Below are 21812 nucleotides of genomic sequence, written 5' to 3'. Positions count from 1 at the left end.
TTTAATGTGAGTCTGGAAGGAGAGTTTACAGTCTAACCAGACACCTAGTTATTTGTAGTTGTCCACATACTCCAAGTTAGAACCGAGTAGTGATGCTGACGGGCGAGCAGGAGCGGGCAGCGATCGGTTGAAGAGCATGCATTTAGTTTTACTTGCATTTAAGAGCAGTTGGAGGCCACAGAAGGAGAATTGTATGGCATTGGATCTCGTCTTTAGTTAACACAGTGTCCAAAGAAGGGCCAGATGTATACAGAATGGTGTCGTCTGCGTAGAGGTGGATCAAATAATCACCAGCAGCAAGAGCACCATCATTGATGTATACAGAGAAGAGAGTCAGACCGAGAATTGAACCTTGTGGCACCCCCATAGAGACTACCAGAGGTCCGGACAACAGGCCCTCCGATTTGACACACTGAACTCTATCAGAGAAGTAGTTGATGAACTGGGTGAGGCAATCATTTGAGAAACCAAGGCTGTTGAGTCTGCCAATAAGAATGTTGTGATTGACAGAGTTGAAAGCCTTAGCCAGGTCGATGAATACGGATGCACAGTAATGTCTCTTATCGATGGCGGTTATGATACCGTTTAGGACCTTGAGCGTGGCTGAGGTGCACCCATGACCAGCTCTGAAACCAGATTGCATAGCGGAGAAGGTACGGTGGGATTCAAAATGGTCGTGATACATAGATGTTCCAATCTCCGTTTTAGACGAGACTGACTTATGACCAAAATGATCCTGTTTACAATTTGTAGTCCATTTTGACCAGAGGCTCAACTTTGGTTTTAGAAGTGGGGGGGGGGGCATATTTTTTTATTTAATCCAGTTTTATCCAGTTTATCCAGTTGAAAGCAATGATTCTCTACACTACACATAGCTTGTCATTCACATTGAAAGCAAGTCTAAGAAGAGGTAGATCTGTTCTATGTGCGCTATTTCTATTTATCCCGTGCTTAAGTTTGGTATTTGCATCGTTTCCCTCCGGTTTTGTACAACACCTTCAAACAGCTGAAAAGACAGTATTTTTGGTAACTGAAAAGATATTGCACAGCGGTTTAGAGGGTACAATGATTCTCTACACTAGACATAGCTTGTTTTGTCACATATATATATAATTTCAGTTTATATATATATATATATATATGTATAATTGGTTGGGGCCCCTTAAGTGACCACTTATTTAGCTTATGCCTGGAAAACCGTCCCTTCACACACACACGTTTCCACCAGAGTCAGACACCAGCAGTTTTGATACATTTAACTTGATGATCCTGAATCATATCATATGTCTGTCCACTGTGTTCTGCATTGCCTACGAACACGGAACTTCAGCGCGTTAGAAATCAGAATCCAACACCCCTTCATGATCTGTAAAACCCCGTCCATGTCATTTTTCTCTCATCCAATGTGCTTCCAAAAGGCAAGAACTACCCAATAGAATGTGTTCTTTATTGCAAGACGTATGTTATGATTGGATAATTGCACTGTCACTTTAACCTAACCACGCACCTTGCGTGCCTTGGCTACACTTCAGAAATCTGAAATTGGTGGTTTGACGAACTAGCCTGTATTGTGTGTCGACATTAGTTAGGCAGGTGTCAATGTAACGTTAACTGTCTAACACTCTAACCTTTATAACGACATAGCTAATCACTGTATCCAACGTCGCTTGCGTTTCGCATCCACGAGTCAAGAGGCACCAACAGAGGATATGCCAGCCAAGCCAAGGTGGAAGTAGCTAAAGTAACCATATCAACAGACAAGACGGGCTCAAGACTGGGGACTATCTTTAGGGGACAGGGGTAAAACAAAACTGATCGGATTGGGAATCTGACAGCAAACTAACCAGCTAATAATGGAAATTGTTATCTGTCGGTAAAATAAGCGTTTACCACGTGTAACCTCATTTCAATGGGTCTAGTAGCTAGCGACAAAGAGCCTATATATAGGGTACCAATACGTTATCTGGCGTAGTAGCGCCTAGGATTAGCAGTTAACGCGTAGCAACTACGTTGAATTGCATTGGATATCGCTAGATTAACGTTTGAATACAGTATTTTATATATACATAATTAAGATCCATAATCAATATGTATCATTAGGATGGCGATAGTTGCTTTGTAGTGTGTCTGACTAGCACTTTCAGTGCAAGCAACTAGCCAAACCAGTTTTGGTTCATCTATGTTAGCGCAGTCAGGTTGCTAACGCGTTAGCTAACTACTGTAGGTTTACGATTTGGTGGATAAATACACTTTTTCTATCTTGAAACGATTCAGGGCCCACCAGAATCGCTCAGATAATGACACTGGACTCGTTAGATAGCTAAATAATTTATCACTTGCATGCTTGGCTAGTGTTTGTCCACGTTTGCTGTTGCATTTAGGCCACGTCGCTGCAGATGCATTTCATCCACTGACAGCGTCGTTGGATGAATGCAAACAAGACAGGCGACAGCTGTGCGGAAGAGGGAAGACGCGTGAATAACTATTCCCCGAAGCTAACTTAATGCAAGAAACTCGTTTGGGGTTCGCTAAAAATGCTTTCTTTATAGACTCTCAGTGGCTGTATTTTTGCCGTAATTGAACGGCATGTCACCTACCCAATTTGTTAACCAGGGGAAGCATCGGCTTTTTTAGTTTTATAGATCAATTATCGAATACATTCTGAAATGGTTGGCTTTGGTGCAAACCGACGAGGAGGCCGTCTCCCTTCCTTCATCCTGATCGCGCTGATGGTGATCATTGCCATACTGTCTTTCAACTACTGGACTGTGTCCAACAAGCAAGGGCACCTATTGGACGAGTTGGCGGAGGTGCAGACACAGGTGAAGCGGACCGACGCGGCGCGCAGTCGACTGGAGAAGCGCAACTCGGAGTTGATGGTGCAGGTAGACACGCACAGGAAACATATCGATCAGAAGGACGGAGATAACAGCATGCTGGAGGGCAAGCTGCAAGCTCGCGAAGCTCTCGTCAAAAAGTGTACGGATGAAAAGGTGGGTAGGACTCGATACTGGATCACTTAATCCATCCGTAGTACCTATGATTCATAGTTCCTGCAGATCGCAGGCTTATTAACTAACTGTGCATAGGTTTGACAGGTGGAAAGCAGCCGTGCACCTGCATCCTATTGTTGTATTACAGTGGAGGGCAAAACCAATGTCAACCTAGTGACACCTACCAACATGGGTAAAGACTGAGCAGTTGAAAGTGGGTTGACGTGTACCTAAGTGACTTATTGACTTCCTCGTTCATGGAATGAGTCTTGATGTAATTTTAAATGTAGGTTAAATTCATAAACAGTATTCTAGTTTATCTACTTCAGCTGTGATACCCATCAATCTTTGAATCTCAAAGGTGATTTCAAAAGCCATATCATGTAACAGCTTAACTCATTTTTCCCCCATCACAAAAGTGCCTGCTAACCTGGCATTGCAGTTTGCACATTGTTTATTGGTGTGCATTTGTGCACTTATATTAGTCATTTTACATGAGGTAGTTTCCCTCCCTGCAGACATGGGGGTTATGAGTCCCAGCTGGGTCCCCTCTGCAAGGGCCCATCTGTGTGCCCAGTGCTGGGGACCCACCTCTTTTTACCCTTTCAGCCTCAATGTATGCTTACGTGCCTCACCAGATTGCATAGGAGGCGTGGAACAGCTGAGGGGGAGGGCCTACCTTTCATTAGCATTCTGCCGTACCCACACGGATGTTTGCTCTTCGGATTGTGTGGGCTAGCCATGCCCAAACTGGATTGTATATTTTAATTACAGCTCATTTCCTGAATGTTAATGGTGTCCAACAGTGCAAATCCTCTGTTCAACATGAGGGATGTCGTATTGTAAAGCCAATCCCAGATTTTCCCCAGCGTTATCTACTCTTTGTCCCGTATCAGGATCTAATTTTCTGATGTTACCAGTGTTAGGGTTTGGTCAGTGTCATCCTTAGTCCAATTGTGATTATGTACCCATAAAACATGCCTCTATTGCGCCCTCCCCCATATATATATATTTTTTTAAATGACAGTTGGGCTCCGTCGTGAAATTGAATGCAACTGGATGAATCATGATGAAATATAATGTTAAAAGCCTGGACAAAGGCTAAGTGCAGGCAATGGCAAATCTTTTCTAATATTCCTTTCTGGTGGAAGGGCAGGGCAGAGCAGGTTCGTTTGTGTCTGTCTGTGTGGCGAACACATGATGGAGCAGCAGTGACTGTCTGATGAGGAACGGGCTGTCTTACCATAGTGTGCTAGGTTATAGGCCTAGATCATGGGTTGGATAGAAGCAGTCTACAGTCTTCAGAATTGATTAATAATTGCTTTATTTCCCTCATAAAATAATAGAAAAATTAACTAGATAAATTGGTGGGACTTGCTTTAACTCTTTACAAGTATTTTTGTGGAAGAAGTTTTAAATGTTTTACTTAAGCCAAAGCAGTTTGAATATATATTTAAGTTGCATTTTGTAAAATAATTGGTCTTGCTTTGATAGACTAAACTATCAACCTTATTACTTTGGATTGTGAGGCAGTTAAATCCCATATTTCATCACAAATAACTATATTGACTAGCCTATTGCACTTTTTTCTGCTGTCTTACTACAATACCACAGTGTATATGCAAACTGTAATTATAGAGTACAAAAGAACAAGGAGGCATTGTTGAAGTTTTAAATAAATGTAAAGCTGCAATATGTAACTTTTTGGGTGACCCTGACCAAATTCACATAGAAATTAGTTATAGATTTGTCATTAAAACAAGTTTAAGAAGTGGTAGATCGGTTCTATGTGCGCTATTGCTATGGTTCCCATTCTTAAGTTAAGTTATTTTGGATCTTTTACTTTCGGTTTTGTACACCAGCTGAAAATACAATATGTTTGGTTATGGAAAATGTATTTCACAGCGGTTTAGATGGTACAAAGGTTCTCTACACTATACTGGCTTATTTTGTGATTGGTTGTAGTTATTGCTGTTTTGATTTCAGATTTGAATATCGGAGAAGTTGACCAGGGTGTCATACCCTTTAACTTTTGATCTATGTTGCATTGTTGGGAAAAGTGGTCAAGGTAGCTGATTTGTCAAAAGTCACATTTGCTCATTGGGTGTTTCTCAAAATGCATACCTCCATGCTCCGAGCACGGGAGGGTCAGACTATGAGTCCAAATCAATGTATGTGAAACGGAGCACTTTTCGAATGCGTACACAGTTTGTACATATATTTAAGCATGCATCGACGCAAGCTTCAACTGAAAGAATGCACAAATGTGACGCAACCACGTAAAACAATTATGCGACATTTCTTGAAATTAATAGCGGTCGTTAAAATGCACTCTGACTTCAGAATGAAATGTTGCTTATTCACATCTTATATGTTGCCTGACTATTTTTAATATATTTCTCTATGTTAATAAATACACTGCTCAAAAAAATAAAGGGAACACTTCAACAACACAATGTAACTCTAAGTCAATCACACTTCTGTGAAATCATACTGTCCACTTAGGAAGCAACACTGATGTGAGACCATATGCTGGTGCGGTTGGCCCTGGGTTCCTCCTAATGCAAGACAATGCTAGACTTCATGTAGCTGGAGTGTGTCAGCAGTTCCTGCAAGAGGAAAGCCTTGATGCTATGGACTGCCCGTTCCCCAGACCTGAATCCAATTGAGCACATCTGGGACATCATGTCTCGCTCCATCCACCAATCCACAGACTGTCCAGGAGTTGGCGGATGCTTTAGTCCAGGTCTGAGAGGAGATTCCTCAGGAGACCATCCGCCACCTCATGAGCACGCCCAGGCGTTATAGGGAGGTCATACAGGCACATGGAGGCCACACACACTACTGAGCCTCATTTTGACTTGTTTTAAGGTCATTACATCAAAGTTGGATCAGCATGTAGTGTGATTTTCCACTTTAATTTTGAGTGTGACTCCAAATCCAGACCTCCATGGGTTGATACATTTGATTTCCATTGATCATTTTTGTGTGATTCTGTTGTAAGCACCTTCAACTATGTAAAGAAAAAAGTATTTAATAAGACTATTCCATTCATTCAGATCTAGGATGTGTTATTTTAGTGTTCCCTTTATTTTTTTGAGCAGTGTACATGCTGTGTTAATTTTGGTATGATTACCTGCCTACAATACCCACTGTAGTATGTGTAGATTGCAAGCCCATAGTAAGTCAATGGGGCTAACTGGCTAGCTACTACTGTTAGCTAGCCATATAGCCACAAAGAATTGTTAGCTAGCTAGCTACCTACAAAGATTGTACATCTACCTTGCATAACATAGTTTTAAGTCATGTTGCCTGTTGAACTAGCTGGCTAGATTTATTATGATTCACATAACTAGCTGATATGTAAAAGGTTTGCTTTGCGTATGCATCTTGCTTAGTTTCTATTCTATTGTTCCATTGTCTTGGCTGGAAGACAGTTCAGTGGATGTGGAGGTGCAGTGAGTGCTTCTCAAATGTAATGTTTTATGCGTTCTCCACACATGTCCTCACAAGAACGTACTTAAGAGAACATCCTGAGAGAATGCACTTGAGTGTGGCGCACGGTAGCATGCATATTGAGAAACAATAATTTTCTCATGCTTAGACTGTGCTCCCCCATTGTTATAATTTGAATGTTCTGAAAAGTTTCATGGCAGTTAATTCAACAGTAGAAAGTTAGCTCAATAAGTTTGTTACTAAGATGGCTATACCTCTTGATTGGTAGTAGATATTTCTATTAGAGGTCGGCTGACTAATCGACATGGCTGATTTAATTAGTGCCGATTTTTCAAGTTTTCATAACAATCCTTAATCTGCCTTTTTGGATGCCAATTATGGCCGATTTACATTGCAATCCATGAGGAAACTGCTTGGCAGGCTTGACCACCTGTTACGCGAGTGCAGCGTCAAAAGGACCTTGTCGCTGCAATGAGCCAAGGTAAGTTGCCAGCTAGCATTAAACTTATCTTATAAAAAAAAATCAATCTTCATTTAATTACTAGTTAACTACATTTACATTTAAGTCATTTAGCAGACGCTCTTATCCAGAGCGACTTATTTCTAGGTTAACTAGCTTGTCCTGCGTTGCATATAATCAATGCGGCGCCTGTTAATTTATCATTGAATCACAGCCTACTTCAACTTTGCCAAACGGGAGGGTGGTTTAACAAAAGCACATTTGCAAAAAAGCACAGTCGTTGCACAACTGTAAATAACCATAAACATCAACCTTTCTTAAAATCAGTACACAGAAGTATATATTTTTTTAAACCTGCATATTTACTTAAAATAAATGCATGTTAGCAGGCAATATTAACTGGGAAAATTGTCACTTCTCTTGCGTTCAGTGCAAGCAGAGTCCGGGTATATGCAACAGTTTGGGCCAGCTGGCTCGTTGCTAACTGTGTTTCTTCCTAACGAAGATTGTAATTAATATGCCTGAATTGTACATTATTATGACATAATATTGAAGGTTGTGCAATGTAACAGGAATATTTAGACTGATGGATGCCACCCGTTTGTAAGTATGGAATGGTTCTGTATTTCACTGAAAGAATAAACGTTTTGTTTTCGAAATGATAGTTTCTGGATTTGACCATATTAATGACCAAAGGCTTGTATTTCTGTGTTTATTATAATTAAGTCTATGATTTGATAGAGCAGTCTGACTGAGTGGTGGTAGGCAGCAGCAGGCTTGTAAGCATTCATTCAAACAGCACTTTACTGCGTTTGCGAGCAGCTCTTAGCAATGCTTGAAGCACAGGGCTGTTTCTGACTTCAAGCCTATCAACTCCTGAGATTAGGCTGGCAATAAAGTGCTTATAAGAACATCCAATAGTCAAAGGTATATGAAACACAAATGGTATAGAGAGAAATAGTCGATGCCTCATAATTCCTATAATAACTAAAACTTCTTAACTGGGAATATTGAACCGCCAGATTTCATATGTTCTTAGTAAGGAACTTAAATGTTAGCTTTTTTTACATAATATAATAATAATAATAATATAATATATAATAATAACATGGCACATATTGCACTTTTACTTAATTCTCCAACACTGTTTTTGCATTATTTAAACATTTTTCATTATATTTGAGACTAAAGAGATTTTATGTATTATATTAAGATAAAATAAGGATCCATTCAGTATGATTGTTATTGTCATTATTACACATAGATATCTATGTATCGGCCTATTAGTTGGTATCGGCTTTTTTTTGGTCCTCCAATAATCGGTCTCTGCGTTGAAAAATCATAGTCGGTCGATCTCTAATTTCTGTTCTTATTTCCAGATTTGAATAGCAGAGAAGTGGAAGAAGATTTCATACCCTCTTAACTTTTTGTCAGTTCGGAAAGAGGTCAAAACCGCAGTTTAAAAAATGATACAAAAAAGTTGATGTTGATACTAAAACATCTGTATCATTAGATGTACAATATATTTTTGTTCTGATTCCAGATTTGAATAGCAGAGGTAGACCAAGATGTCATATCCTCTAACATTGTCTAACTTGTTAGGAAAAGTTGTCTCAACCACATTTTGTTTAAAAAATATATATATTTACAGACACACACAAAAAGTTGCTGATGCAGATACTAAAACAGCTGTATTGTTTAATCTCTACAAGATATTTCTGTTCCAGATTTGAGTAGCAGAGAAGTAGACAAAGCTGTCATACCCTATAACATTTTGTCAAATGTATTGGTAAAGTGGTCAAAGTAGCTGATTTGTGTGAAAAGTGACATTGTTTACAGTAAATGTGAAGTCATGATGCCACAATGGGGTGCTTTGGCCATACAGTGTTTTCAGAAAGTATTCACTCCCCTTGACTTTTTCCACATTTTGTTGTTATAAAGTGGGATTAAAATGGATTTAATTGTCTTTTTTTGTTTGACTGAGTATTTTTGTGTAGATCGTAAAAAAAATTGAATAAAAATTCTAACATTAATGAATCCTTAACTTGACTTGATAAGTATTCAACCCCCTGAGTCCGTACATGTTAGGATCACCTTTGGCAGTGATTACAACTGTGAGTCTTTCTGGGTATGTCTCTTAGAGCTTTGCACACCTGGATTGTAGTATATTTGCACAATTTATTATTCAAGCTCTGTCAAGTTGGTTGTTGATCATTGCTAGACAGCCATTTTTAAGTCTATTCAGTTTCTTTTGATCCTTAAACTCCCTAGTCATTGCCGATGACAAACATACCCATAACATGATGCAGCCACCACCATGCTTGAAAATATGAAGTGGCACTCAGTGATATGTTTGGGGCAAATCCAACAACAACACTTTGCATTCCTTACATAAAGTAAAAATAAATTGGCACATTTTTATGCTATTTTACTTTAGTGCCTTACTGTTCTGGAATATTTGTATTCTGTACAGTCTTCCTTCTTTTCAATCTGTCATTTAGGTTAGTATTGTGGAGTAACTACAATGTTGTTGATCCATCTTCAGTTTCTCCTATCACAGCCATTAAACTAACTGTTTTAAAGTCACCATTGGCCTCATGGTGAAATCTCTGAGCGGTTTCCTTCCTCTTCGGCAGCTGAGTTAGGAAGGACGCCTGTATCTTTGTAGTGACTGGGTGTATTGATGCACCATCCAAAGTGTAATTAATCACTTCACCATGCTCAAAGGGATATTTTCACCCATCTACCAATGGGTGCCCTTGTTTGAAATGTACTACTCGGTTAAGGGACCTTACAAATAATTGTATGTGTGGCGTACAGACATAAGGTAGTTATTTCAAAATCCTATTAAACACTATTATTCCACACAAGTGTCCATGCCAGTTCTGTGACTTGTTTTTTACTCCTGAATTTATGTAGGCTTGCATTAACAAAGGGGTTGAACTCTTGACTCAAGACATTTCAGCTTTTCATTTTTAATTAAAAAAAAAAGTCAACATAAAACCACTGATATTGTGTGTAGGCCAGTGACACAAAATCGAAATATAATCCATTTAAAAATCAGGCTATAACACAACAAAATGTGGAAACAGTCAAGTGGTGTGAATACTTTCTGAAGACACTAACATTTAATGAAATAGGAAGATATTGTCTCATTCAGAGCTCAGAGCATAAGAATTTCACTTTACCCTGCGGTTACATCTGCGACCCTGTGCATGTGACTAATAGTTTAGCCTAGATAGTTTGTCTGTCATATCATGATGTCGTCGATCGATGATGCTGTCGTAATATCGCCCAACCCTAACCAGCATCTTGTACTTCTCTGTTCCTCCTGTGCAGGTGTTCCACCCCTCTGTCAACTCTACTACTAGGACAGTGTGTTAGCAACTGTCAGTCACACACCATATCAGGAATGGGATTTGAGTTATGGTGGTGGTGGTAGTAGTAATCAAGCTGTATTAGCATAGCCTAGTTAGGCCAATACTCCTCATCTTCGTACTGCTGAAGGATAGAGAAGCAACACAATATAAATGTCGTTGAGGTGTTTTGCTTTAATGTCTTGGTCTCCACATCTGCTGTGTGCTTTGTGCCTAGAAAGAGTACTGTTATTTTCCACACAGCAGATTTGGTGGAGAGACTGTGAACCACTCGGTGTCTTTCTCTTCAAGGAAGGTGACAGCATGAAGCTTTTATCTCCACAATGGCTGACATTGATGCTGTAATTACTGACACTCCTCTTCTGTGCATTCTGCCTCATTAAAGTTCTGAGCCCCTTTTTCCCTCCCTCCTTCTCTGTGTGGATTTGATTCAAGCTCTTGGATCTCCCTGGAGAATCCACCCCTGTGATTTGATTGATGGCCAGTGACAACTGATGGGTACGTGAATCTCATTGGTGGTGGAGGAGTTTGTTTCTGGGACAGTCCTATAGGGTTGCCTGACTGGATACTATTCCCTCATTAGCCTATAAATAACAGTTCATTCAGCCACTATGCCACACCGCTATAAAATGTTTAGTGACTGGGTCAATGGAGCTATCAGAGAGAATCAGCTTTGGGAGAGACTAGTATTGGATTACACACGTGGTTACTTGCTACCTGGGAAGGGTAATCCCAGCCGGGCATCCCCTTGGTGTCTGCACCATGCTCAAATCGATTTGGTTTCTCCGGGCTGGGTTTGATGTTTTTGTCTTTTTGATGTTCATTTCATGCGTTGAGTGTGTAGAATACAGTAGGTCTATGAAGCTCCTAGGTTTGATGGTCCTTTGCCAGTGTTTCTAGCAGCTGGGATCTCCTGTCCTTACACTGGTGACAGTTTTGCTCATTCTGAGTGGTTATGTTTGGCTGGGCTGTAGAGACTTAGTCAGACCCCAGATAAGAGATGGCATAATTGGGTGGAGGGCAGAGAGGGGCCTGTCTGGATCAGTCGGGCTCAGGAGGACAGAAATCTCGTCTGACAAATTCTCACTTCGTCTGCGGCCTCTCAGCCATGGACATGACTGGACCTATATGGCCTGTGCTGGATTTTTGGACAGCTTTCAATTAGATATACTTTGGTGTATTCAAAAAGATGGTTATTGCAAATGTGATGTTAAATGTGGCACAAGTATTAGGCTGTGCATGTGCAGCAGCCCCCTCTGCGACAAGCACTGTCAATGAGGAGCGCTGCGATGATGGCTCCCTCTTCAGGTCACCGAGCAACACTGGGAGCTGAGCCGTCTTTTATTGTGGTCAAGGTAGGGGGAGGGGAGAGACGGGACAAAGGAAAGCAAACTGGACAAATGAGGATTTCGTCTCCTTTTGAAACAACCATTGCACAATTTAGACATGAAACTGAACGCAGGATGTATGCATAAATTAAGCTCACAATGCCTTTATAATAAATCCAGATACAGCATGCTTTTTATGTTGAGCACAGATCGCAAATACCTACTCTTATTTGGTGTAGCATAATGTTGCCACACCCTCGCCTCTTTTTACAGTGTTCTATTATGTTCAATACAAAACTGTATACAGCTCAGGTGTGTGTGGTCACGTAGGCTAATATTTGTCAAACGTGGGCATATGGATACAGATACCAGACATGTAGACACTTCATGTTCTCTGTCCCTCTAAGCATGCACAAATAGTGCCCCAGGGATGGCCTTCGTTCCTGTTTCTCTCCCAGCTGCATTTCACATTCACCACATCCCCTCAGTCTCCTGAGATCAAACGCCTGCACCCCTCCCGCTGTTTCCTAAATCTACCTCAAAGCCACAGCCGCTCTCCTCTGGTTGCGGCAACAAAAACCCGTAAGATTGAATTGTCTTTTTGTATATGTATGAAAATAAATTGAATAACCCCTTAGCCAGTCAGTGTGTCATAATGTGTAATGGGCCAATAGCGCATTGTTCTGACTAAGGTGGTTTCACTCGAAGCAGTCTGGGGTTGTATTATGAATTTCCCAATGCACAAAAGAGCAGTCAGAGAAAGTCAATCAAATCAATCCAGTTTAATTACAAGTTGCAACAGGGAGACACCTCGAACACAGAAGCAGAGAAAATGTCTGACGGGCCTTCTCTGAGACAGCCCTTATCCTAAACAGGACCCAATTGTTCTGTAAACCCGAGAAGCTATTAGGAAGTCAAAACTAAAAGGCATGGACTTGGTCAGCTGCTACAGAATACAATCGTAATCAGTGTTGTCCAGTCTGGCATCAATCGCCATCAACAGATATGACTTTGATCCATAACATACAGCATCCAGTTTAGGGCATCAATCCAAGTGTCACGAAACACTAGAAACCATTTCAAATCAAATTGTGTTAGTCACATGTGCTGAACACAACAGTGAAATGCTTCATTACCAGCACCTAACCAACAATGCAACTTAAAAATTACAATACGGGGGGGGTACCGGTACAGAGTCTATGTAATATGTACATAGACTCTCTCTCGGAGGACCTGAGGACTGTGCCCCAGGACTACCTGATATGATGGCTCCTTGCTGTCCCCAGTCCACCTGACTGTGCTGCTGCTCCAGTTTCAACTGTTCTGCCTTATTATTATTTGACCATGCTGGTCATTTATGAACATTTGAACATCTTGGTCATGTTCTGTTATAATCTCTACCTGGCACAGCCAGAAGAGGACTGGCCACCCCACATAGCCCGGTTCCTCTCTAGGTTTCTTCCTAGGTTTTGGCCTTTCTAGGGAGTTTTTCCTAGCCACCGTGCTTTTACACCTGCATTGTTTGCTGTTTGGGGTTTTAGGCTGGGTTTCTGTACAGCACTTTGAGATATCAGCTGATGTACGAAGGGCTATATAAATAAATTTGATTTGATGTAGGTAGTTACTATGCATAGATAGTAGCAGCAGTGTAAAAGAAGGGAGGGGGTGCAATGCAAATAGTCTATTACAGAAAGAGAATGTTTAGCATATTTATACATCTTAAATATTCATTTTACAGTGAGCCATAGATGTGTTCAGCTTAGGTCTCTATCAGGCTTCATTATGAAGGCTGTGGTCTGTTCTGACTGCCTCAGCCTGGCTGTCCCCTAGGATCTCTCATCCATCTAATCTGACTCTATATCTGGCTGCAGATGGTCCTCCAGTCACTCGGCTGGTCAGACACAATGAATGAGATGGGAGTCTTTTGCAAGCAGACTTTTCACTCAAAAGAACCTTTATGCAGCTAGATATCTCTACTGTTGCCCAGCTGACATTTGAAATAGTATTGCATCGGAACATAGTATAAAAAGGATATATTTCCAGTTAGGCTAGTTCAGCCATGTAATGCTTTAGATGTCCTGTTCAACCGGTTGTATTTGGCCTTAGGAGTGTTACGTACGCTTCTTGGAGGAGGGAATGCAGCACACTGCTACATCTCAACTCCCCGTGTAGTGACAATTGTATGTGATCATAGGTGCGGGGAGGAACGACAGAGGCAGCGAGAAATACCATATACAGGAATTTATTATTCCTTAACACGGTAATGTGGGGACAAGGGGTTGGACGGAACCAAAGTAAGTTAGTCCCCTCTCCTATCTTACCTGCCTTCCCACCTAACCTTAAGCACCACCTGGGGCACTAACCAAAATACAGGGGGTGGTCCGCCCAGGTCTTACCTAGTGTGCCTAGACAGATTAAATACGACGGGTTATGTATGCCCGCAGACCTCTCGCCTAAACACTCCCAAGATGCCTTCCCCCCTAGGAACAAATGAAAGAATACTTTAAGTGAAATTTCGACGCCCTATTGGCATACACATACCTCCTGAAGGAGTGGCTACAAAATAATATCAACAAAACTTTTACTGCCCGCCACAACAACCAACACAGGACAAAAAATAAGCTATTTTCTCTGACAAAGGAACACTGGTTTTTATCAAGCTGGAGAAGGAGTTGGTAATTGACGAGACAGCTGTATCCCCTGAAGAAAGAGAAAGGGGGGGGGGGGTCAGAGCTCCAATCAGCGATGGGGTCAACCAGTCAGCTGCTTCAGGAATCCAGGAAGCTATTTCCTGAAATGCCCACACTTGCAAACCCACAACACCACAGAGACTGGGGAACATAACAATGAACATAAAGGGTTCTGGTAACAAAGCGTTCTGGTGACCTTTCCTCAGACTGATGTTCTTTTCTCTCCTTTCCAGATGAAGGTGCAGGGTGATGTCACAGCACAGATGTCAGAGATTGTGAGGCTGAAAGGTAAGAGCAGACACTGGCCAGCAGAGGGCACATTTCTGTTGGAGTCTTGTGGCTAGGCTAGCAGAAAGCAGTATGGGCTTGTATTACCATAGATGGAGCCTGGAGCAGTAACAGCAGTTTGCTTAATGCTGTTAAAACATCTTATCTCAAGTCCCCCGTGTGCCAAGTGAACTCTAATGCATACAGATTTGCAATGTTGTCAATCCTAGTTTCTTTATTGAACGATTGTTCAACACTAACGCTGTAGCCTAATATCACTACATGTAATATCACTACATTAAATGCATTTGTTCATAGAATATGAACCCTAAGGTTATAATGTGTGTTATTTGGGTGGGTGTAGAGCAGCTGAAGGAGCTGAAACAGGAGTTTATGAGGCAGGAGATCCAGCTGAGGGAGGTGAAGAAGAACAGCACCAACCTGGAGAGGAAGCTGGAGTATGAGAGGTACAGAGAATGAACTCAACACATCTTTCATGTTTTTGCTCTAGGCTCTCAAAGTCACAAAAGTTCAGGTTATGATGACTATCGCACCGATATAGCCATTGGTGTGAATTCTGACACAAGCTTCGTTGCTTTTGTCTCTGAATTTTTTTGGTTTGTGTGTATGATAGCTTGCAGTGTGGGCGTCAAATCACACAACTAATGGACGAGTATGAAGAAGCTAAAAAGACCCTGGAAGAGGACGCGGTGAAGCTGAGAATGGTGAGGCTCTGTCAGAGCACTTAGTCATGGTGTCCCTGCCTTTCCTTTCCTTCCCCTGTAACGTAAGTTGTCTACCACCCCCTGCTGGTGTTCATAGATCATACACTCCGTGGATTATCCTTTGCTGGGGATGTCAGCAGCTCTGCACTTAGCCATTGTGACTTTTTTTTAAACTTACCCAGCAATAGTAAAGGCGATTATATTCATCTCTGTCCTTTTCTCTGTCCCACCCGCCCGCCATCTGCAGAGTGTGCTGGATAGCAGGAAGGTCGGAGCTGCAGAAGGAGGGACTGAGGTGGAGACCGCAGGAGAGCACCCAACTGTGGCCACACACCGAGACACTGACCTCAAAGGTAACATTACAACCAGCTCATATTGCCACGTTCTGCCTCTGTAAAGTTTTAGAAGTAACCCACCCTCTCCCTCCACCCCATCCATTCTTCTCTCTCTTCCTCCTGGGATAGAAGGTTTGGGCAAGCCTGGCAGTGATGCTGGCATGCCTGGTATTGAGGACAGTGAAGTGGGAAAAATAGATGATGTGCAGTTTGGTGAGTATTTATTCTCTCTGGTTATTCTACTTTTGATAACGATTCTGTCAGTAAGATTGGTGTCAAATTTCAACTGGAACTGTCCTCCCCTCTCATTCTCTCCAGCCCTGAAGAAGCCAGCCATCACCCAGAACCACATAGAGTTACCTGATACTGGGTTAAGAGAGGTGGGGGCCGGTATGGGAGCAGGGGCAGGTGAGGGGGCTGGTCGAGACCTCTCTCTGGACCTGCCTGTGCTCCAGATCCAGGACAAGGTCCTAGGGTTGGGGAAGGAGGGACGAGCGGGGGCCCTCCAGCAGCAGCCCCCCCAGGCGGTGGCAGACAGACCCATCCTCTTTGATGAGGACAACAAGGCAGCCATCCAGGCAGATGAGTTCGGAGAGCAGCACAGACCGCTTAGAGGTATGTCGACTCACAGTCCACACACTCCATATTTGCATTTTCAGTTCACTTGATTAGTTTTGCTGCCCAGGGACAAAGCCACTTACTTAGAGCAGTAATGCTTTAGTGGTGACTTGTTATTGTGTGTCATTGAGCTTGAGACCTGAGGCCATGGCCTGGGTACTCAATCAAATGTATTTATAAAGCCCTTTTTACATCAGGCGATGTTACAAAGTGCTGTACAGAAACCCAGCCTAAAACCCCAAACAGCAAGCAATGCAGGTGTAGAAGCACGGTGGCTAGGAAAAACTCCCTAGAAAGGCCAAAACCTAGGAAGAAACCTAGAGAGGAACCAGGCTATGAGGGGTGGCCAGTCCTCTTCTGGCTATGCTGGGTGGAGATTATAACAGAACATGGCCAAGATGTTCAAATGTTCATAGATGACCAGCAGGGTCATAATAATAATCACATTGGTTGTAGAGGGTGCAATAGGTCAGCACCTCAAGAGTAAATGTCAGTTGGCTTTTCATAGTCGATCATTCAGAGTTAGAGACAGCAGGTGTGGTAGAGAGAGGTTCTAAAACAGCAGGTCCGGGACAAGGTAGCACGTCCGGTGAACAGGTCAGGGTTCCATAACCGCAGGCAGAACAGTTGAATCTGGAGTAGCAGCATGACCAGGTGGACTGGGGACAGCAAGGAGTCATCAGGCCAGGTAGGGGAGATTAGGGAGAGGGAGCGAGAATAAATATATTTAAGTTCACACCGGATGAGATGGGAGAAATACTGCTCTGACTGGGTTCTTAATGGCTGTACAGCAGAGGCCCCGCTGCACTTGGCCTCGCCAACTCCACACTAGCTGCTATAAAACGTGAGCCATGCTGGCTTCCTGTTTTCAGTTCAGATTTTTTTTCATGGATTGTTTGTGTAGAAAATGGAGGGAAACGTATCGTTGGCACGGTGCTCTGCTCTCTGTTTGGCAAACTGTCTTTTTTAAAGGCGATTCATCCTTTTCTCCCGGAGATTGAAACGTGCTCCTTCAGACTGTAGGCTAGCTCTCTGTGAAGGAGCACGTTCCATACTACAGGAGAGAGTGCACCCTAAACCTCTCTCCTATTCTACATTATAATTGAAAAGCCCAAAAGGGATGACCAAATTTCAGGTGAAATATTTCTAACAGGGGAATAAATGTCATTATTGATGCTACCTCTGTTTCGATGTCTCCTTTAAGCTCCTGCCAATGTGATGAAAGCAGATGATGTACAGAGGAAAGGGGCAGGACTGCCTCTGCCTCCTAACCCCGCCCAGGTGCCCAACCCTATAGAACCTCTGCATGCCAGAGACCCCAAGCCTGCTGAGCCCCTGCGTCACAGACAGAGTGAGTGCCTCCAAAGGCTGGTGGGGATGGGAGGGGGAGACTGAGTACCTCTCAGTACACAGGAGATGTGACACATGAAGACTGTGGTTGTGTCTTTCCTCTGACCTTTAGCTGCAGCGTCCCAGTAAGAAGAGCTTCTCTCACTTGCAGATGTGTCAAGGTTACAACATAACCTTTACAAATACGTAAGCTATTTTTGAACGCACTCTACAGTCCGAGCCCTATCTAGAGTTCTTTCTCAAGGCTGCGTTAGGTCTACTATAAGTGGTTGCCTTCCCTAGCTATCAGGGTTTTAACAAACCTTCAACACTGCTCATAAAGTCATACATATGAGGTGCTGTCGCCACAGACTGAAAGAGATGGCCAGATGTCAGAGTGCACACAGTGGGAGAGGCCGCCTGACTTCAAGGGTCTCAGGGTGTTTCTTCCTGCTGCCTGCCTGGCTTCAGCTCTGCTCCCTCCCTCCCTTCGCTGCCTACTCTCCAAACAATACCCCAACCAGCTGCCCTGCCAGCTACCCCTCTCCTTGCTTCATCTTCACACACCCTGCACCACACATACACACACTCGTCATGTTTTCCTCCCAAGTTTCTTTACACATCACTTCATTGCCAATGACTTTTGTCCCCCCCAAAATCCCCTTAAACATATACAATATGCCTCCCTCTCATACCTTTTACAGTCCAACCCATCACTACCTCCTTCAGTCCATCTGATCCCCTCCGTTTCTTAGTTTCATCATACTCTCTCCAACCTTTCTCTTGTGACTCTGTCACAATCTCTTTGCTTCCCTCCCTTCCTGATGGGGCCCTTCTCTGCCTCTACAGGCCGTTTCTTTGATGAGAACGAGTCCCCTGTAGATCCGCAGCACGGCTCTAAGCTGGCGGACTACAATGGGGACGATGGGAACGTGGGTGAGTACGAGGCGGACAAGCAGGCCGAGCTGGCCTACAATGAGGAAGAGGATGGTGATGGTGGGGAGGAAGACGTCCAAGGTGAGCCAGGCCAGGGGTCTTCAAGTCCAGCTGTATCACCATTTTCTCCCTCCTCCACTCCTGCTGTCCCTGCATTAGACTGAGTACCACCAGCTCGGCCAGAGCTCACAGCACCCTGAGTTACCCACCATTCCTGTCTCAGGAACATCCATAACCAACTGCCCCTCGGGGTCTAAGCCTGAGGACTGTTCAGTGGGTCATTTGGGCTGGAGGGCAAGCCTCCCATCATTGTATACCACAATAAAGCCCTACCTCTACATGTGGTGGGCACTTCTCCCCCTCAGTCACTTATTGTTCTTTGTGACTCCAATGTCTGCATGCCTCATCCTGCCGTGCGCTTCTCCACTATCTGTGCTCCACCACCTGTTTGTGCCCACTGGTCATCTCTGTGTACACCTGCAGTAGATTGATAGATGCTGTGTTTGGGTAGTACTTGGAAGTTTGAAATGCATGTGCGTTCTTGTGTTATCATTATTGTACGGCTGTCAATCATTTCTCCATGACAGGTTAAGTGTTTTGTGTGTTACCCTTTTAATGGAACAGATTTCCATGTAGGTCCTTATTCCTTAGTCACTTGATCTTGACATTTATAACAGCTATTGTTGTCCCTGCCATTGAATAGGCTATTGTGATAACAAAGTAGTGTCAGGAATTCTATGGCCAATATGGGACCAGACTAATATGTACAGTATGTTGCTCTTCCATGGAGAATTCCTAATGATAATCTTTTAGATTGAAAAAGGAAATCCCATCTAGCAAATGTAATTTAGGGATGAGCGAGATGACTACTCCCTGATTTTGTTCTGTCGTCAATCTCCTTTCAGATGATGAAGATCGAGACATGCAGGGAGACCGGGCAGTGGACTATGGAAAGAGACGTCAAGCCATCGACATTCTGTAAACCTTGTCCACTTGCTCTTGGATCTGGGATGGAACATTCAAACAAAAGCGTTTATTCCTCCGCATTGTTTCAGTGGTGCTACAGATGTCATTAGGACTGGTTGAAATCATGAAGTCGTTTTAGGTGCGTCTCTTATGGCGATGGACAATTCTGAAGACACGATTACAGATTATTCCATGAATCCGTTTGACCTAAAACCATGTATCATTGAATCTATAAAACAGTTCATGATATCATTCTGTGCAGCTGTTGAATTGCAACTATATTTGTTTTATAAGTTATTTGGTATTAGAATTCCATAGCGATTACAATGATATAATGTACAAGAGTGCTATACAGTGTACATTTTGTTTTTTTTCATGACCGATTATGGATACTTTTGTTTTGTTTACTAATTTAAATGAACTGTCAGCTGCAAGAATAGACTGAAGTTGTCTGGGAGAGACCGTTTGGGCCAGAACCTCGCTGTCTTGGATGACTCTGTTGCTGACCCGGTCACCTAGACTTGCAGGCATGGCATATTGCTTGAAATGATCAACTTTTAATTTGACTTGTCTTTTATCTAAAAGGGAATATGTTTCCCTTTGATTTGGGACAGCTGTTGCTTGATAAAGAGAACCTGAACTATTGCTCCAAACTGTCAATGAATTTGACAGGATGGTTTCTTTGGCACGTTCTCTCGTATTGTTGGACTCTTGTATGGACGCCCACACTTCGAACACAGCTGTGCCAACGCAGCGCTTATGCCAAGGACTTCTCATGGCTTCTTAAACCTATTTGTTCACCTTATTTCTGTCACAGACATAAGTCTCCAAAGTGCTCATTCTGTCTTACAATTATGCTGTTGCTATTAATGCATGTGATTTTTATTAATCAACCTGAAGAACGTCTTGAAGCTGGGGGCAATACTTAAACCAGTTTAGAATTAGGAATCCTGTGGAAGACTAAATGCACATCTGTCCTGCTATTATGACTGGACTACAGTAGGCATAGATGTACATATTTTAACTGTTCTTCTTTTTGAATAATAAGCATAAAATCAGTTTTGTGTGTTTTAAAAGTTGGTGATTTTCATATGGAAGGTTGGCATATTGAATGTACGCTGCTGATGTTTGGTTTTTCAAGATCTTCATAATTAAGATATTTTGGGTAGTTAATTGTTACAACTGTGCAATTTAGATGCTAATGGGTAAACTGTGGAGTCGGTCTGTTCCGAGCTAACTGTGCAATTTAGATGCTAATGGATAAACTGTGGAGTCAGTCTTTTCCGAGCTAAGCTTTCTCTCAAATTCCGTGTTACTGATCTGGGGATTATTAAAAGCTGTTTATCACTGATTTTGGGTAATTCATTTATCATTTCATACTGAAGAATAAATCATTCATAAGTGGTCATTGATGCAAGTAATTAAACAATAGTTTCTGTTTGCCCCTGAATGCCTTTTGATCCATGATTTTATTCTCTGTAACCTCTTGAATGTGCATGTGAACTGTACTTTACCTGAGAATGTGACTGACTGGCAATGATTCTGGCAGGGATCCTGGCCCATGTTGACTCCAATGTTTCCCACAGTTGTGTCAAGTTGGTTGGATGTCCTTTGGGTGTGGTGGACTATTCTTGATACACACTGGAAACTGTTGAGTCTGAACAAAAACATCAGCGTTGCCGTTCTTGACACAAACTGTTGCGCCTTGCATATCCTGTTCAAAGTCACTTAAATGTTTTTGCCTTGCCCATTCACCAACTGAATGGCACGCATTCACAATCCATGTCTCAGGTCAAAGAAGGATTATTAAACCTTGTCTCCTCCCATTCATCTGTGATTGAAGTGGGATCATAGCTTTCACCTGGTCAGTGTGTTATGGAAATAGGTGTGCTTAATGTTTTGTTTACTGAGTGTATACTATGTTAGTGTTATACCAGAAGCCTCTCTATTGTAATAAAATCCATATCACCAGATTATCTTGATTTAGTTCAAATGCCCATAAAGCTACCCTAACATTTCTAGTATTTTACTCGCACTTTTTTTCAACATTCGTAAACGTTATTAGTCTGCATAGAAGACTTCAAAAGATCAAGCAATTGCAAGAAAATACCCGGGAGTGAAGAGACCTCGAAAAGACCCACACGCATGGGGGATTCGGGACCAGGTAACGGTATGTACTGTCAGAGTATCTCTGGACTATTTTTCAAATAAAAGGGGTGTGAGTTCATGTGCACAAGCAAAGGAAAAAGAGATATTACGCTGGCCCGGGTTGAACCGGGCAATGCCCCGGCACATCATAGGGCGAAAGCGGAAGGGTGGAGCGCCCTTCTCA

At 42.5% G+C, this 21812-nt stretch overlaps 1 protein-coding gene across 5 annotated transcripts; it reads left to right on the top strand.

The window, feature by feature from the left end:
• Nucleotides 1-1564: 1564 nt before the first annotated feature.
• Nucleotides 1565-21453, top strand: LOC124035797 (protein GOLM2-like). 5 transcript variants are annotated; one of them, XM_046349538.1, is made up of 10 exons: nucleotides 1565-2993; nucleotides 14538-14592; nucleotides 14936-15038; nucleotides 15206-15296; nucleotides 15544-15649; nucleotides 15764-15844; nucleotides 15950-16246; nucleotides 17454-17600; nucleotides 18428-18595; nucleotides 19420-21453. In XM_046349538.1, the coding sequence occupies exons 1-10, from the start codon at nucleotides 2667-2669 to the stop codon at nucleotides 19494-19496; spliced, it is 1452 nt and encodes a 483-aa protein (XP_046205494.1). In that variant the 5' UTR covers nucleotides 1565-2666; the 3' UTR covers nucleotides 19497-21453. The 5 variants fall into 5 exon arrangements, with proteins under 5 accessions (XP_046205494.1, XP_046205493.1, XP_046205495.1 ...); XM_046349537.1 differs by having other exon boundaries at nucleotides 1568-2993; nucleotides 15761-15844; XM_046349539.1 differs by having other exon boundaries at nucleotides 1569-2993; nucleotides 15761-15844; nucleotides 18428-18514.
• The last annotated feature ends 359 nt before the right edge of the window (nucleotides 21454-21812 follow it).

This window comes from Oncorhynchus gorbuscha, linkage group LG05 (genome assembly GCF_021184085.1).
Source record: "Oncorhynchus gorbuscha isolate QuinsamMale2020 ecotype Even-year linkage group LG05, OgorEven_v1.0, whole genome shotgun sequence".
Taxonomy (NCBI): Eukaryota; Metazoa; Chordata; class Actinopteri; order Salmoniformes; family Salmonidae; genus Oncorhynchus; species Oncorhynchus gorbuscha.
The sequence above is the reverse complement of the archived record's forward strand: the minus strand, read 5'-3'. Positions and strand labels throughout refer to the sequence as shown.

Coding starts and splice junctions, on each gene's coding strand:
- LOC124035797 (XM_046349537.1), top strand. CDS start 2,667: ATGGTTGGCTTTGGTGCAAACCGACGAGGAGGCCGTCTCCCTTCCTTC. Junction 15,650..15,760: donor CCGAGACACTGACCTCAAAG/GTAACATTACAA, acceptor CTCCTGGGATAG/AAGGTTTGGGCAAGCCTGGC. Junction 16,247..17,453: donor GCAGCACAGACCGCTTAGAG/GTATGTCGACTC, acceptor GTCTCCTTTAAG/CTCCTGCCAATGTGATGAAA.